Source organism: Oncorhynchus nerka, linkage group LG4, assembly GCF_034236695.1.
Source record: "Oncorhynchus nerka isolate Pitt River linkage group LG4, Oner_Uvic_2.0, whole genome shotgun sequence".
NCBI lineage: Eukaryota > Metazoa > Chordata > Actinopteri > Salmoniformes > Salmonidae > Oncorhynchus > Oncorhynchus nerka.
In genome coordinates, this window is record NC_088399.1 from 77,062,112 (window position 1) to 77,076,489 (window position 14,378).

Genomic DNA, 14,378 nt, shown 5'->3' on the forward strand with positions numbered 1-14,378 from the left:
ATCATGACCGTTCCCTATAATATAGTTGAATCCATCATGACCGTTCCCTATAATATAGTTGAACCCATCATGACCGTTCCCTATAATATAGTTGAATACATCATGACCGTTCCCTATAATATAGTTGAATCCATCATGACCGTTCCCTATAATATAGTTGAACCCATCATGACCGTTCCCTATAATATAGTTGAACCCATCATGACCGTTCCCTATAATATAGTTGAATCCATCATGACCGTTCCCTATAATATAGTTGAATACATCATGACCGTTCCCTATAATATAGTTGAATACATCATGACCGTTCCCCATCATGACCGTTCCCTATAATATAGTTGAATCCATCATGACCGTTCCCTATAATATAGTTGAATCCATCATGACCGTTCCCTATAATATAGTTGAATACATCATGACCGTTCCCTATAATATAGTTGAACCCATCATGACCGTTCCCTATAATATAGTTGAACCCATCATGACCGTTCCCTATAATATAGTTGAACCCATCATGACCGTTCCCTATAATATAGTTGAACCCATCATGACCATTCCCTATAATATAGTTGAACCCATCATGACCGTTCCCTATAATATAGTTGAACCCATCATGACCGTTCCCTATAATATAGTTGAATCCATCATGACCGTTCCCCATCATGACCGTTCCCTATAATATAGTTGAATACATCATGACCGTTCCCTATAATATAGTTGAATCCATCATGACCGTTCCCTATAATATAGTTGAATACATCATGACCGTTCCCTATAATATAGTTGAACCCATCATGACCGTTCCCTATAATATAGTTGAACCCATCATGACCGTTCCCTATAATATAGTTGAATCCATCATGACCGTTCCCTATAATATAGTTGAACCCATCATGACCGTTCCCTATAATATAGTTGAACCCATCATGACCGTTCCCTATAATATAGTTGAACCCATCATGACCGTTCCCTATAATATAGTTGAATCCATCATGACCGTTCCCCATCATGACCGTTCCCTATAATATAGTTGAATCCATCATGACCGTTCCCTATAATATAGTTGAATCCATCATGACCGTTCCCTATAATATAGTTGAACCCATCATGACCGTTCCCCATCATGACCGTTCCCTATAATATAGTTGAATCCATCATGACCGTTCCCTATAATATAGTTGAATCCATCATGACCGTTCCCTATAATATAGTTGAACCCATCATGACCGTTCCCTATAATATAGTTGAATCCATCATGACCGTTCCCTATAATATAGTTGAATCCATCATGACCGTTCCCTATAATATAGTTGAATCCATCATGACCGTTCCCTATAATATAGTTGAACCCATCATGACCGTTCCCTATAATATAGTTGAATCCATCATGACCGTTCCCTATACTATAGTTGAATCCATCATGACCGTTCCCTATAATATAGTTGAATCCATCATGACCGTTCCCTATAATATAGTTGAATCCATCATGACCGTTCCCTATAATATAGTTGAATCCATCATGACCGTTCCCCATCATGACCGTTCCCTATAATATAGTTGAACCCATCATGACCGTTCCCTATAATATAGTTGAACCCATCATGACCGTTCCCCATCATGACCGTTCCCTATAATATAGTTGAATACATCATGACCGTTCCCTATAATATAGTTGAATACATCATGACCGTTCCCTATAATATAGTTGAACCCATCATGACCGTTCCCTATAATATAGTTGAATACATCATGACCGTTCCCTATAATATAGTTGAATACATCATGACCGTTCCCCATCATGACCGTTCCCTATAATATAGTTGAATACATCATGACCGTTCCCTATAATATAGTTGAATCCATCATGACCGTTCCCTATAATATAGTTGAACCCATCATGACCGTTCCCTATAATATAGTTGAATCCATCATGACCGTTCCCTATAATATAGTTGAATACATCATGACCGTTCCCTATAATATAGTTGAATACATCATGACCGTTCCCCATCATGACCGTTCCCTATAATATAGTTGAATACATCATGACCGTTCCCTATAATATAGTTGAATCCATCATGACCGTTCCCTATAATATAGTTGAATCCATCATGACCGTTCCCTATAATATAGTTGAACCCATCATGACCGTTCCCTATAATATAGTTGAACCCATCATGACCGTTCCCCATCATGACCGTTCCCTATAATATAGTTGAATCCATCATGACCGTTCCCTATAATATAGTTGAATCCATCATGACCGTTCCCTATAATATAGTTGAATCCATCATGACCGTTCCCTATAATATAGTTGAATCCATCATGACCGTTCCCTATAATATAGTTGAATCCATCATGACCGTTCCCTATAATATAGTTGAACCCATCATGACCGTTCCCTATAATATAGTTGAATACATCATGACCGTTCCCTATAATATAGTTGAATCCATCATGACCGTTCCCTATAATATAGTTGAATCCATCATGACCGTTCCCCATCATGACCGTTCCCTATAATATAGTTGAATCCATCATGACCGTTCCCCATCATGACCGTTCCCTATAATATAGTTGAACCCATCATGACCGTTCCCTATAATATAGTTGAATCCATCATGACCGTTCCCTATAATATAGTTGAATCCATCATGACCGTTCCCTATAATATAGTTGAACCCATCATGACCGTTCCCCATCATGACCGTTCCCTATAATATAGTTGAACCCATCATGACCGTTCCCTATAATATAGTTGAATCCATCATGACCGTTCCCTATAATATAGTTGAATCCATCATGACCGTTCCCTATAATATAGTTGAATACATCATGACCGTTCCCTATAATATAGTTGAACCCATCATGACCGTTCCCTATAATATAGTTGAACCCATCATGACCGTTCCCTATAATATAGTTGAACCCATCATGACCGTTCCCCATCATGACCGTTCCCTATAATATAGTTGAATCCATCATGACCGTTCCCTATAATATAGTTGAACCCATCATGACCGTTCCCCATCATGACCGTTCCCTATAATATAGTTGAATACATCATGACCGTTCCCTATAATATAGTTGAATCCATCATGACCGTTCCCTATAATATAGTTGAACCCATCATGACCGTTCCCTATAATATAGTTGAATACATCATGACCGTTCCCTATAATATAGTTGAATCCATCATGACCGTTCCCTATAATATAGTTGAACCCATCATGACCGTTCCCTATAATATAGTTGAATACATCATGACCGTTCCCTATAATATAGTTGAATCCATCATGACCGTTCCCTATAATATAGTTGAACCCATCATGACCGTTCCCTATAATATAGTTGAACCCATCATGACCGTTCCCTATAATATAGTTGAATCCATCATGACCGTTCCCTATAATATAGTTGAATACATCATGACCGTTCCCCATCATGACCGTTCCCTATAATATAGTTGAATACATCATGACCGTTCCCTATAATATAGTTGAATCCATCATGACCGTTCCCTATAATAGTTGAATACATCATGACCGTTCCCTATAATATAGTTGAACCCATCATGACCGTTCCCTATAATATAGTTGAACCCATCATGACCGTTCCCTATAATATAGTTGAACCCATCATGACCGTTCCCTATAATATAGTTGAACCCATCATGACCATTCCCTATAATATAGTTGAACCCATCATGACCGTTCCCTATAATATAGTTGAACCCATCATGACCGTTCCCTATAATATAGTTGAACCCATCATGACCGTTCCCTATAATATAGTTGAACCCATCATGACCGTTCCCTATAATATAGTTGAACCCATCATGACCGTTCCCTATAATATAGTTGAATCCATCATGACCGTTCCCTATAATATAGTTGAACCCATCATGACCGTTCCCTATAATATAGTTGAATCCATCATGACCGTTCCCTATAATATAGTTGAATCCATCATGACCGTTCCCTATAATATAGTTGAATACATCATGACCGTTCCCTATAATATAGTTGAATACATCATGACCGTTCCCTATAATATAGTTGAATCCATCATGACCGTTCCCTATAATATAGTTGAATACATCATGACCGTTCCCTATAATATAGTTGAATCCATCATGACCGTTCCCTATAATATAGTTGAATCCATCATGACCGTTCCCCATCATGACCGTTCCCTAGAATATAGTTGAATCCATCATGACCGTTCCCTATAATATAGTTGAATACATCATGACCGTTCCCTATAATATAGTTGAATACATCATGACCGTTCCCTATAATATAGTTGAATACATCATGACCGTTCCCTATAATATAGTTGAATACATCATGACCGTTCCCTATAATATAGTTGAATCCATCATGACCGTTCCCTATAATATAGTTGAATCCATCATGACCGTTCCCTATAATATAGTTGAATCCATCATGACCGTTCCCTATAATATAGTTGAATCCATCATGACCGTTCCCTATAATATAGTTGAATCCATCATGACCGTTCCCTATAATATAGTTGAATACATCATGACCGTTCCCCATCATGACCGTTCCCTATAATATAGTTGAATACATCATGACCGTTCCCTATAATATAGTTGAACCCATCATGACCGTTCCCTATAATATAGTTGAATACATAATGCCACCTAGTGCTCTACATGACACCCTTGGTCCTGAAGTGTGCACTACTAAAAGCATTGGCTTGGTTTAGGCATTTCCTTACAAATTGTTGAAGGAAAGTGAACAAGTGCACACAAGAAGATATTAGGACACACCCTCTATTCCATATGTAGTGCATACATGTGCTTCATCTATTCCCACCATCATTTGGAGAACTCAAATTAATCAATCATTGTTTTATTCGTTATCAGTCATTAAGAACATTGCACCAAATGTAGTCTTTAGACTTCTCTCCCCTGGAAAAGGCAACATTTCACACATGCACACGTTTCCTTTCACAGGTAGTGCAGAAACATTCAGGGTGTGAAGTGTTAAGACTGACGGTACCTTAGTGACTGAGGCCTTACTAACTCCTCTCCTGGAGGAATCGACTCTATGAATCAGACAGTAGTAACTAGTATTATAACTCTTCTGTGAGATTCAGTGACTCGATTCAGTATTGACGCCGCATTAGGTGAACAGTGATAAGTTCTGTCTCTGTTTGTCCATTATAATAAATTAAACTTAACTAGAATAAAACTAGTCTGGGTACTAGTCTGTTTAGCTATCATTCCACTCCTGTCATGCTAAACAGCTTTGGTATATGAATAAAATAATACAAGTAGTGGAATATTCACTAAACACACTGGTGCCCAGGCTAGAACAGACTGGTACCCAGGCTAGAAGAAAACCCCTAAAGGAAGAGATCTGGAGATACAGAAATTAGAGATGTAAAGTCTGTTGGTCCGTTTGGCTAGGATTGTCCCTCTGCTCTCTCCATACGTACAGCCCCAGCCCTTTCATTGTCATAGGGCAGATGTTTGGTAGCAAGAACCAATCCTAGAGGACTGGAGCTACCCACCCTTGCCTCCCAGTCCAGAAGACGACAGTCCTCATTTTACTTTAGTATTAAACCTCTTCTTGGTAAGGGACGAGAGGACAGAATGTAGTGGAGTGAGTGGTTCAGAGAGTGGAGTCCTAAAATCCTGCCAAAGAGGAGGTGGTATATCCAAGGTAGGCGTGTCTTCAGTAGGTCTCAGAATCAGAGTCGTTAAACTCGTTATCGTCGTCGGGGGAAACGCAGAGTAGGCGGTCCTGCCTGCAGTAGGAGGTGTGGTCAGTCCTTAGAGGGGGAGGGGACTCAAATGCTACTCCTTTTGATTGGTGATTGGAGTAGTGATTGACAGATTGAAGCGTTGCCATCGTGACACGAGGGGAAGCAGGAAGCGTTGCTATGGAGACCAGGGGAGAGGCGGGCAGCATGGAGTTAAGAATGAGAGCGAGACAGTCGGCTACATCTCTGTTAGGTGCACAGGACAGGGCTGGAGTATAACCTAGGGGGAGAGAGAGAGAGAGAGGGTGTGTGTGAATGTGTGTGCAGGGCAGGCCCCCCATTAGGCAGCAGATTGACGAGGGCTTCATTTTCCAAGGTAAACTGACCAATACACACCAACAACATAACACCACACATAATTCTGCCCCAAAACAATGAAAACTTCCCATCCAGTGGGATATGGGCTATTAAAGGGAGTGCTGATGCAGGGCCATGATAAGTGCCCACTTTGCCAAAGGCAGGGGCGCAAAATATGTATCTTGCCCATGCCCATCGAGTGGTGCAGGAGACGCTGCGCCAACAATGCTCTGTCAATGTCATCTAACATATCATGCAGGCAGGTCCAGCGTTTCCCAACCCTCTCCTCGGCCCCCCAGACGTTTCACATCTTTGTTTTAACCCTAAACTGGCACACCGCATTCAATTAGTCAAAGGCTTGATGATTAGATGAATAAATTCATCAGGTTTTCCAGTTAAAAATGTGAAATGTCTGGAGTGGCCTGAAGAGAGTGTTGGGAGACCCAGTGGCCTTTTCTGGAGCCTACAGGCAGACCAAATGTATGACAATGTCATGAGCAACTTTTTAGGCCTACATATGTGTTTCCAAATCAATAGCTATTCATGAAAATTAGCGATTTCAAATTTTTAGCTCTATTCATCAATTTCTAAGCTGACCATGGCTGAGAAGAAAATAAACTGCATTTTCCAATATAATGCGATGCTTGATAAAGTTGGAACAGTTTCCTTTCGATAATAACGTTTTGTTTCTCAAAATCATTGTCACGTACAATGAATAAAAATACAAATCTAAAATTCAACTAATGCGAGATCACCAGCCTCTGCCATATGTATGGACATTGATACACCGTGAGCTATTGGCGGCTAAAGATTGCTTATAGGCCAATGCAACAGTGCTGTAGGCCTATAACTTTCATTGCCAACTAAGTAAAAATACATAAAGCTGACAAATAAAAACATTAATAAATATCCGGATGAAAATGCAGGTTCTTTCAATCGCATTCAACTCTCTACTCTGCCTGTCTGCCTCCCTTTCTATCGGTCTTGATTTGAGCATTTGCTAATAAAGTGCAACATTGTATAGAATCAAATCAACTGAGTCTGTCCCAAAGGGGTCACTGTAGCGAACTTGCAACAACTAGCTGGGCCCTAAGAGTTTCTTGCGCCAGTGAGCTTGGGATGGACACAGCTGTTTTTGGGCAAAGGAAAAGTTCAGTTATTTTATGATGTTTCCACTGTATATGTGGGATCCTCCGAGCGTGACATTTTGCTCTTTCATACAGAGGCTTGGTGATTATCGAGGGGGAGAGTGTTGGACATTTTTTTTGTATATATTGGAGACCGATTTTCATGCAAATATGCTCAAATTTACGTAGGCAAAAGAAATGAGCCCACTACATAATAATTTCCATCAAATTTACTTTAAAAAAAAGACTGACCGTGCACACACCTTTTGCGGTTAAATTCCCATGTACCGAATAAAACATTAGAAAGTTAAATGGATTTCCATCATATTTTTGACTCTACTGATGGTTTACTCACAAAGCATGTTGTGTTATGTACAGTGTGTCCACTCTGGTATTGGCACGTGCGCTCTAGCCAACAGCTCACGGTCACAGTGCGGGTATATCCTACATGATGAGATTAGACACAATGCGGGTATAGCCTACACGATGAGATTAGACACAATGCGGGTATATCCTACACGATGAGATTAGACACAGTGCGGGTATAGCCTACACGATGAGATTAGACACAGTGCGGGTATATCCTACACGATGAGATTAGACACAATGCGGGTATATCCTACACGATGAGATTAGACACAGTGCGGGTATATCCTACACGATGAGATTAGACACAGTGCGGGTATAGCCTACATGATGAGATTAGACACAGTGTGGGTATAGCCTACATGATGAGATTAGACACAGTGTGGGTATAGCCTACACGATGAGATTAGACACAGTGTGGGTATAGCCTACACGATGAGATTAGACACAGTGCGGGTATAGCCTACACGATGAGATTAGACACAGTGCGGGTATAGCCTACACGATGAGATTAGACACAGTGCGGGTATAGCCTACACGATGAGATTAGACACAGTGTGGGTATAGCCTACACGATGAGATTAGACACAGTGCGGGTATAGCCTACACGATGAGATTAGACACAGTGCGGGTATAGCCTACACGATGAGATTAGACACAGTGCGGGTATAGCCTACACGATGAGATTAGACACAGTGCGGGTATATCCTACACGATGAGATTAGACACAGTGCGGGTATATCCTACACGATGAGATTAGACACAGTGTGGGTATAGCCTACATGATGAGATTAGACACAGTGTGGGTATAGCCTACACGATGAGATTAGACACAGTGTGGGTATATCCTACATGATGAGATTATTATAGACAAAAGAGCTAAATTATTTTTATTTGTCAAATGGGAGCCAAGCAATGCAAAAAAAAAATGCATCGATGATCATGTCAACAGAATAAGACCCTTAATATTTATTGAAAAGGAGGGTCAAACTCATCACCTTGCACTTTCACCAGCCTATGTGGGAGGACCAGACAACCTGTCATCGCGTGACTTCAAGTTTACATCGATATGATGGGTTATTATAGCAATATTTGTGCCTAGAGTTACCGCCGATATTTCTCACATAATTCATTTTACCGACACAAAAAGATCCCACCTTGTCGAGGGCATTTTGTTTTGTCGACATTTGCAAAGTTTACTGACATATTTTCTATTTCCATCGGGCCGGTCATGTCATTTCTTTTATCCAAGATGTACTTTACGCGCATAAAAAGGTTGGCTGGAAACATGATTTGTGAGGAACTATTATTGTTCACAATGGATAAAAAATAAAAAGGCTTGACTTACTGTGGTGGTGATTTACAGCTGAATTTGGGCAACCACCAAATTCACATAAAGGTGAGTTATAGATCTGTCATTCTTCACTGAAAGCAAGTCTAAGAAGCGGTAGATATTTTCTGTGTGTGCTATTTCTATGCTTCCCACTCTTAAATTTAGTTTTTGCATCTAACTTTCGGTTTTCTACACCAGCTTCAAACAGCTGAAAATACTTATTTTTGGTTATGAAAAACATATTTCACAGCAGTTTAGCTGGTACAATGATTCTTGTTTTGTCACAAACAGAAATTAGGCGAACTATTTGAATTTTAGCAACAAGGAAACAGCAGAGAATTTCTGCATAGTGCAGCTTTAAGACTAAAGATCTGACATCCCCAAATGGGCACTTTCCTGCAGCAGGCCAGGTAGGGTCAGTTCAGAAAACGTGGGACATCAAATAAACTGGGACAGCTTAATCTGATGTTTATTTCTTGTTCTGAAAATCAAAAAACTATTGTTACTAAGCCCTTGCAGAGAAATCACATTACTTCATTGGTGTGACAGAGGGTGGCAGAGCAATCTTCAAACAGGGAGCTCACCCTCAAAGCACATAGATAAGTGACATAGCCTTTTTCCCTGTTTCGATGTTAAAGCTATAAAACTGTCATAAATAATCCACTGTGTAAAAATTGTGATGTATGTGCATTCTATGTACTGGTGCATCAAAATAAAATAAGTTGCCAGTCTAATGTTTATATTTTGTACATTTCTGAAATCCTCAAGATGTTTCCTAATCACACAAAATTGAATTATCATTGGGGTACAATTAGGACTGTCCCAGTTTATCTAACCTGCTGTCCTAGTTTATCAAATGCAAACTGAAAATATGGTTTTGGTTCAGCGTACACAAATGGGTGTGTCATGCAGTCTGTAAATATGATAGACATTTGTCATTTTTGTGTGATTAGGAAACATCTTGAGGATTTCAGAAATGTATCACGTGTTGGGCTAATATGTTGGATAGATGTTAAAACAGATTACAGGAGAGGGAAATGCAAAAAGTGTCCCACGTATTTCCAATTCCCCCCTATTATGCCTGCTCAGGCATGCGCAATCATTTTTCGGGAGACAGGTGAGTACATTCTGGAGATACTCACCTATATCTTCGCTACACACCCCTCCCCTTCCTCGTCTCAACATTTCACATTTTTATTAAAGAAATTCAATTTCAGATCCTTGTCACCAACAGCTGCAACTCAATCAACTAGGTCTATTGCCACACCTTTCCAACTAGGCATAGGCTCCCCCGCTGGAGATTTGAAACAATACACAGCAATTTTGTTAAAGAAGCTAATGATCATCATGCTCTCTGGTGAAGTATTTTATTTATTTATGTATAGACAAGTAATTATATCATTTTGGCAAATGTATAAAAATGTACTTTAGGGGAAGTTTAGCAGTAGTTAAACAGCAAAAAGTATTAGTCTTAAGTCTTTATCAGGTATCAGGACTATAAAGCCAATGCAACTGCATGTTTTACAAATGGTAAGCTACCACGGATGGGCATTCATAAATGTGCATTGCGGGCCGACACTGAAGGCCAGGGTTCCCCAACTGCCGGTCCGGGCCCGAATTTGACCCGCGGGGGATTTTATTTGGCCTCCCAAGTTTTCTGAGCATTTTTTATTTTGGAAATCTGTTCCAAAGTATAACACATAAGAGAGAGATATGTGATCATTAACACATGTAAGCAAAGTGTCACCCTCCCAGTGGACTACGATGGGACGGCTGCCCGCTGCCAGGGTTTCCTGTTGCAGTTGGAGTTATACCTGGGAACCTTCCACCCGGCTCCTTCGAGCCGTGAGATGGTATCCGCCCTCGTCTCATGCCTCTCGGGGAAAGCCCAGGAGTGGGCCAATGCCGTGTGGGTGGAAGGAGATGTGGTACTGCACCACTTTGAGGAGTTCACCTGTAGTATCTGGGCAGTCTTCAACCACCCGCTCGGGGGCAGAGTGGCGGGTGAATGTCTTTTCCACCTACGGCAGGGGACGAGGAGCGCACAGGAGTTCGCTTTGGACTTTCAGTCCCTAGCCTCTGGAGCGGGATGGAAGGACAGGGCCCTGATCGACCACTATCGCTGCAGTTTGCGCGAGGATGTCCGTCGAGAATTGGCCTGCAGGGACACCACCCTCACCTTCGACCAGCTGGTGGACCTGTCCATTCGGCTGGATAACCTGCTGGCTACCCGCGGACGTCCAGATCGGGGTCTGTTGGTTCCATCCCCCAACACCACCGCTCCGATGCCCATGGAGTTGGGAGGTGCTGCGCTATGGGAGACCGGAGGAGGTTCCGTCTCGTGCACCATCTGTGGCCGCAGAGGTCACAATGCAGGTCGGTGCAAGGTTGGTTCCTCTGGGGGTCGAGACAGCAGGCAGGGCACTCTGGCGTCACCCCAGGTGAGAAGGCACCCTCCGTTGCACACGTTTTTGTTAGTTAGTTTTCCCCGCATTCCCAGCATAAAGCGCTCGTCGATTCAGGGGCGGCAGGGAATTTTATTGACAGATCATTGCCCATAGTTTAGGGATACCCATCGTTCCTGTGGATATGCCCTTCCCAGTTCACGCCTTAGAGAGTCGACCATTAGGGTCAGGGTTGATTAGGGAGGCCACCGCTCCTCTGGGCATGGTGACGCAGGGGGTTCACACGGAGAGAATCAGTCTCTTTCTCATTGACTCTCCTGCGTTACCCGTGGTGCTAGGCCTACCCTGGTTAGCTTGTCATGACCCCACTGTTCCATGGCAACGGAGGGCTCTCACGGGGTGGTCGTGAGAGTCCTCAGGGAGGTGTTTAGGGGTTTCTGTAGGTGCAACTACGGTGGAAAGTCCAGACCAGGTCTCCACCATTCGCATTTCCCCCGAATATGCCGATTTGGCTCTTGCCTTCTCCAAAAAGAAGGAGACTTAATTACCACCCCATCGACGGGGGGGGGATTGTGCGATAAATCTCCTGGTAGACACTGCACTTCCCAGGAGTCACGTGTATCCTCTGTCATAAGCGGAGACGGTGGCTATGGAAACATATGTCTCCGAATCCCTGCGTCAGGGGTACATTCGGTCCTCCATTTCCCCCGCCTCCTCGAGTTTATTTTTTGTGAAAAAGAGGGGGTCTGCGCCCGTTAATTGACTATTGAGACCTAAACCAGATCACTGTGAGGTACAGTTACCCGCTATCTCTTATCACCACGGCGATTGAGTCAATGCACGGGGCGCGCTTCTTCACCAAACGAGATCTCAGGAGCGCTTACAACCTGGTGCGTATCCGGGAGGGAGACGAGCAGAAGACAGCGTTCAGTACGACCTCAGGTCATTACGAGTACCTCGTCATGCCATACAGGTTGATGAATGCTCCATCAGTCTTCAGAGCCTTTGTAGACAAGATTTTCAGGGACCTGCACGGGCAGGGTGTAGTGGTGTATATTGATCACATTCTGATATACTCCGCTACACTCGCCGAGCATGTGTCCCTGGTACGAAAGGTGCTTGGTCGACTGGAGCATGACCTGTATGCTGAGAAATATCTGTTCTTCAAACAGTGGGTACCACATTTCCAGCCCATGGGTGGAGATGGAGAGTGACCGCATATCAGCCGTGCGTAATTGGCAGACTCTCACCACGGTAAAGGAGGTGCAGCGGTTTCTAGGGCTTGCCAATTACTACCAGAGGTTTATCCAGGGTTTTTGGTCAGGTAGCGTCTCCCATTACCTCACTGCGGACAGGGCCTTTGGTCACCTGAGGGCTTTGTTTAACTCGGCTCCCGTGCTGGCCCATCCGGATCCCTCTTTGGCATTCATAGTGGAGGTAGACGTGTCCAAGGCTGGGATAGGAGCCGTGCTCTCTCAGCGCTCGGGTACACCACTGAAGCTCCGCCCCTGTGCCTTCTTCTTGAGGAAGCTCAGCCCGGCGGAGCGAAACTATGGCGTGGGGGACCGGGAGCTGTTGGCTGTTGTCAAGGCTTTGAAGGCGTGGAGTCATTGGCTTGAGGGGGCTAAACACCATTTTCCCATCTGGACTGGCCACCGCAATCTGGAGTACATCCGGGCGGTGAGGAGACTGAACCCTCGCCAGGCAAGGTGGGCCATGTTTTTCACCTGTTTTGTTTTCACCCTTTCTTACAGACCAGGTTCCCAGAATGTGAAGGCAGACGCACTGTCCCGGCTGTATGACACAGAGGAGCGGCCCATGGATCCCACCCCCATACTACCGGCTTCCTGCCTTGTGGCACCTGTAGTGTGGGAGCTGGACGCGGACATTGAGCGGGCGTCACGTGCAGAGCCCGCTCCCCTCCAGTGTCCCGCTGGGCGTCTGTACGTTCCGTCTGCTGTCCATGACCGGCTGATCTATAGGGTACACACGTTACCCTCCTCTGGTCATCCAGGCATCGGTTGGACGGTGCGCTGTCTGAGTGGGAAGTACTGGTGGCCCACTTTGGCTAAGGACATGAGGGTTTATGTTTCCTCCTGCTCGGTGTGCGCCCAGTGTAAGGCTCCTAGGCACCTGCCCGGAGGTAAGCTACACCCCTTACCCATTCCATAGCAGCCATGGTCACACCTGTCGATCGATTTCCTGACCGATCTCCCCCATCACAGGGAAACACCACGATCCTGGTTGTTGTGGATTGTTTCTCTAAGTCCTGCAGTTTCCTCCCGCTGCCCGGCCTACGGCCCTACAGACTGCGGAGGCCTTGTATACACACACGAGTAAACCAGGATGTGGGTAGGTTTCTGAGGTCTTATTGCCAGGACCGGCCGGGGGAGTGGGCAGCGTTCGTGCCCTGGGCAGAGATGACCCAGAACTCACTCCTCCACTAACCTCTCCCCCTTCCAGTGCGTACTAGGGTATTGGCGACTGAGGCTCATGCGGTGGAAGACTGGTTCCGACGCGCGGAGGAAACATGGGACGCCGCCCATGTTCACCTTCAGCAAGCTGTGCTGCGCCAGAAACCCGGCGCAGACCGTCACCGCAGTGAGGCGGACTGGGTCTGGCTCTCGACCCGAAACCTGCCCCTCCGCCTACCCTGCCAGAAGCTGGGTCCGCAGTTTGTGGGGCCATTTAAAGTCCTGAGGAGACTGAACGAGGTGAGTTACAGGTTATAGCTTCCCCCGAATACCATATTAACCCCTCGTTCCATGCGTCTCTCCTAAGGCCGGTGGTGGCTGGCCCGCTCCAGGAGTCTGAGGTGCGGGAGGTTCCTCCCCGGTGTACTCCGTTCGTTACATACTGGATTCGAGGCGTCGGGCGAGGGGCCTTCAGTACCTCGTGGACTGGGAGGGGTATGGTCCGGAGGAGAGATGCTGGGTTCCAGTGGAGGACGTGTTGGACCCTTCAACGCTGCAGGAGTTCCACCGTCTCCATCCGGATCGCCCTGCGCCTAGCCCTCCAGGTCGTCCCCGAGGCCGGTGTCGGCGCACTGCTGGA

At 44.4% G+C, this 14,378-nt stretch overlaps 1 protein-coding gene across 4 annotated transcripts in view; it reads right to left on the reverse strand.

Annotated features, from left to right (window-relative positions):
• Positions 1–4,864: 4,864 nt before the first annotated feature.
• The window catches only part of LOC115124997 (serine/threonine-protein phosphatase 6 regulatory ankyrin repeat subunit A), a 66,705-nt gene continuing 57,191 nt past the window's right edge, over positions 4,865–14,378 (reverse strand). For 3 of the 4 annotated variants that reach the window (XM_065017892.1, XM_065017891.1, XM_065017890.1), the window contains one exon: positions 4,865–6,016. In XM_065017892.1, coding sequence (XP_064873964.1) covers positions 5,709–6,016 — 308 coding nt within the window. In that variant the 3' untranslated portion in view covers positions 4,865–5,708. The other variant, XM_065017893.1, reaches the window with a different exon arrangement.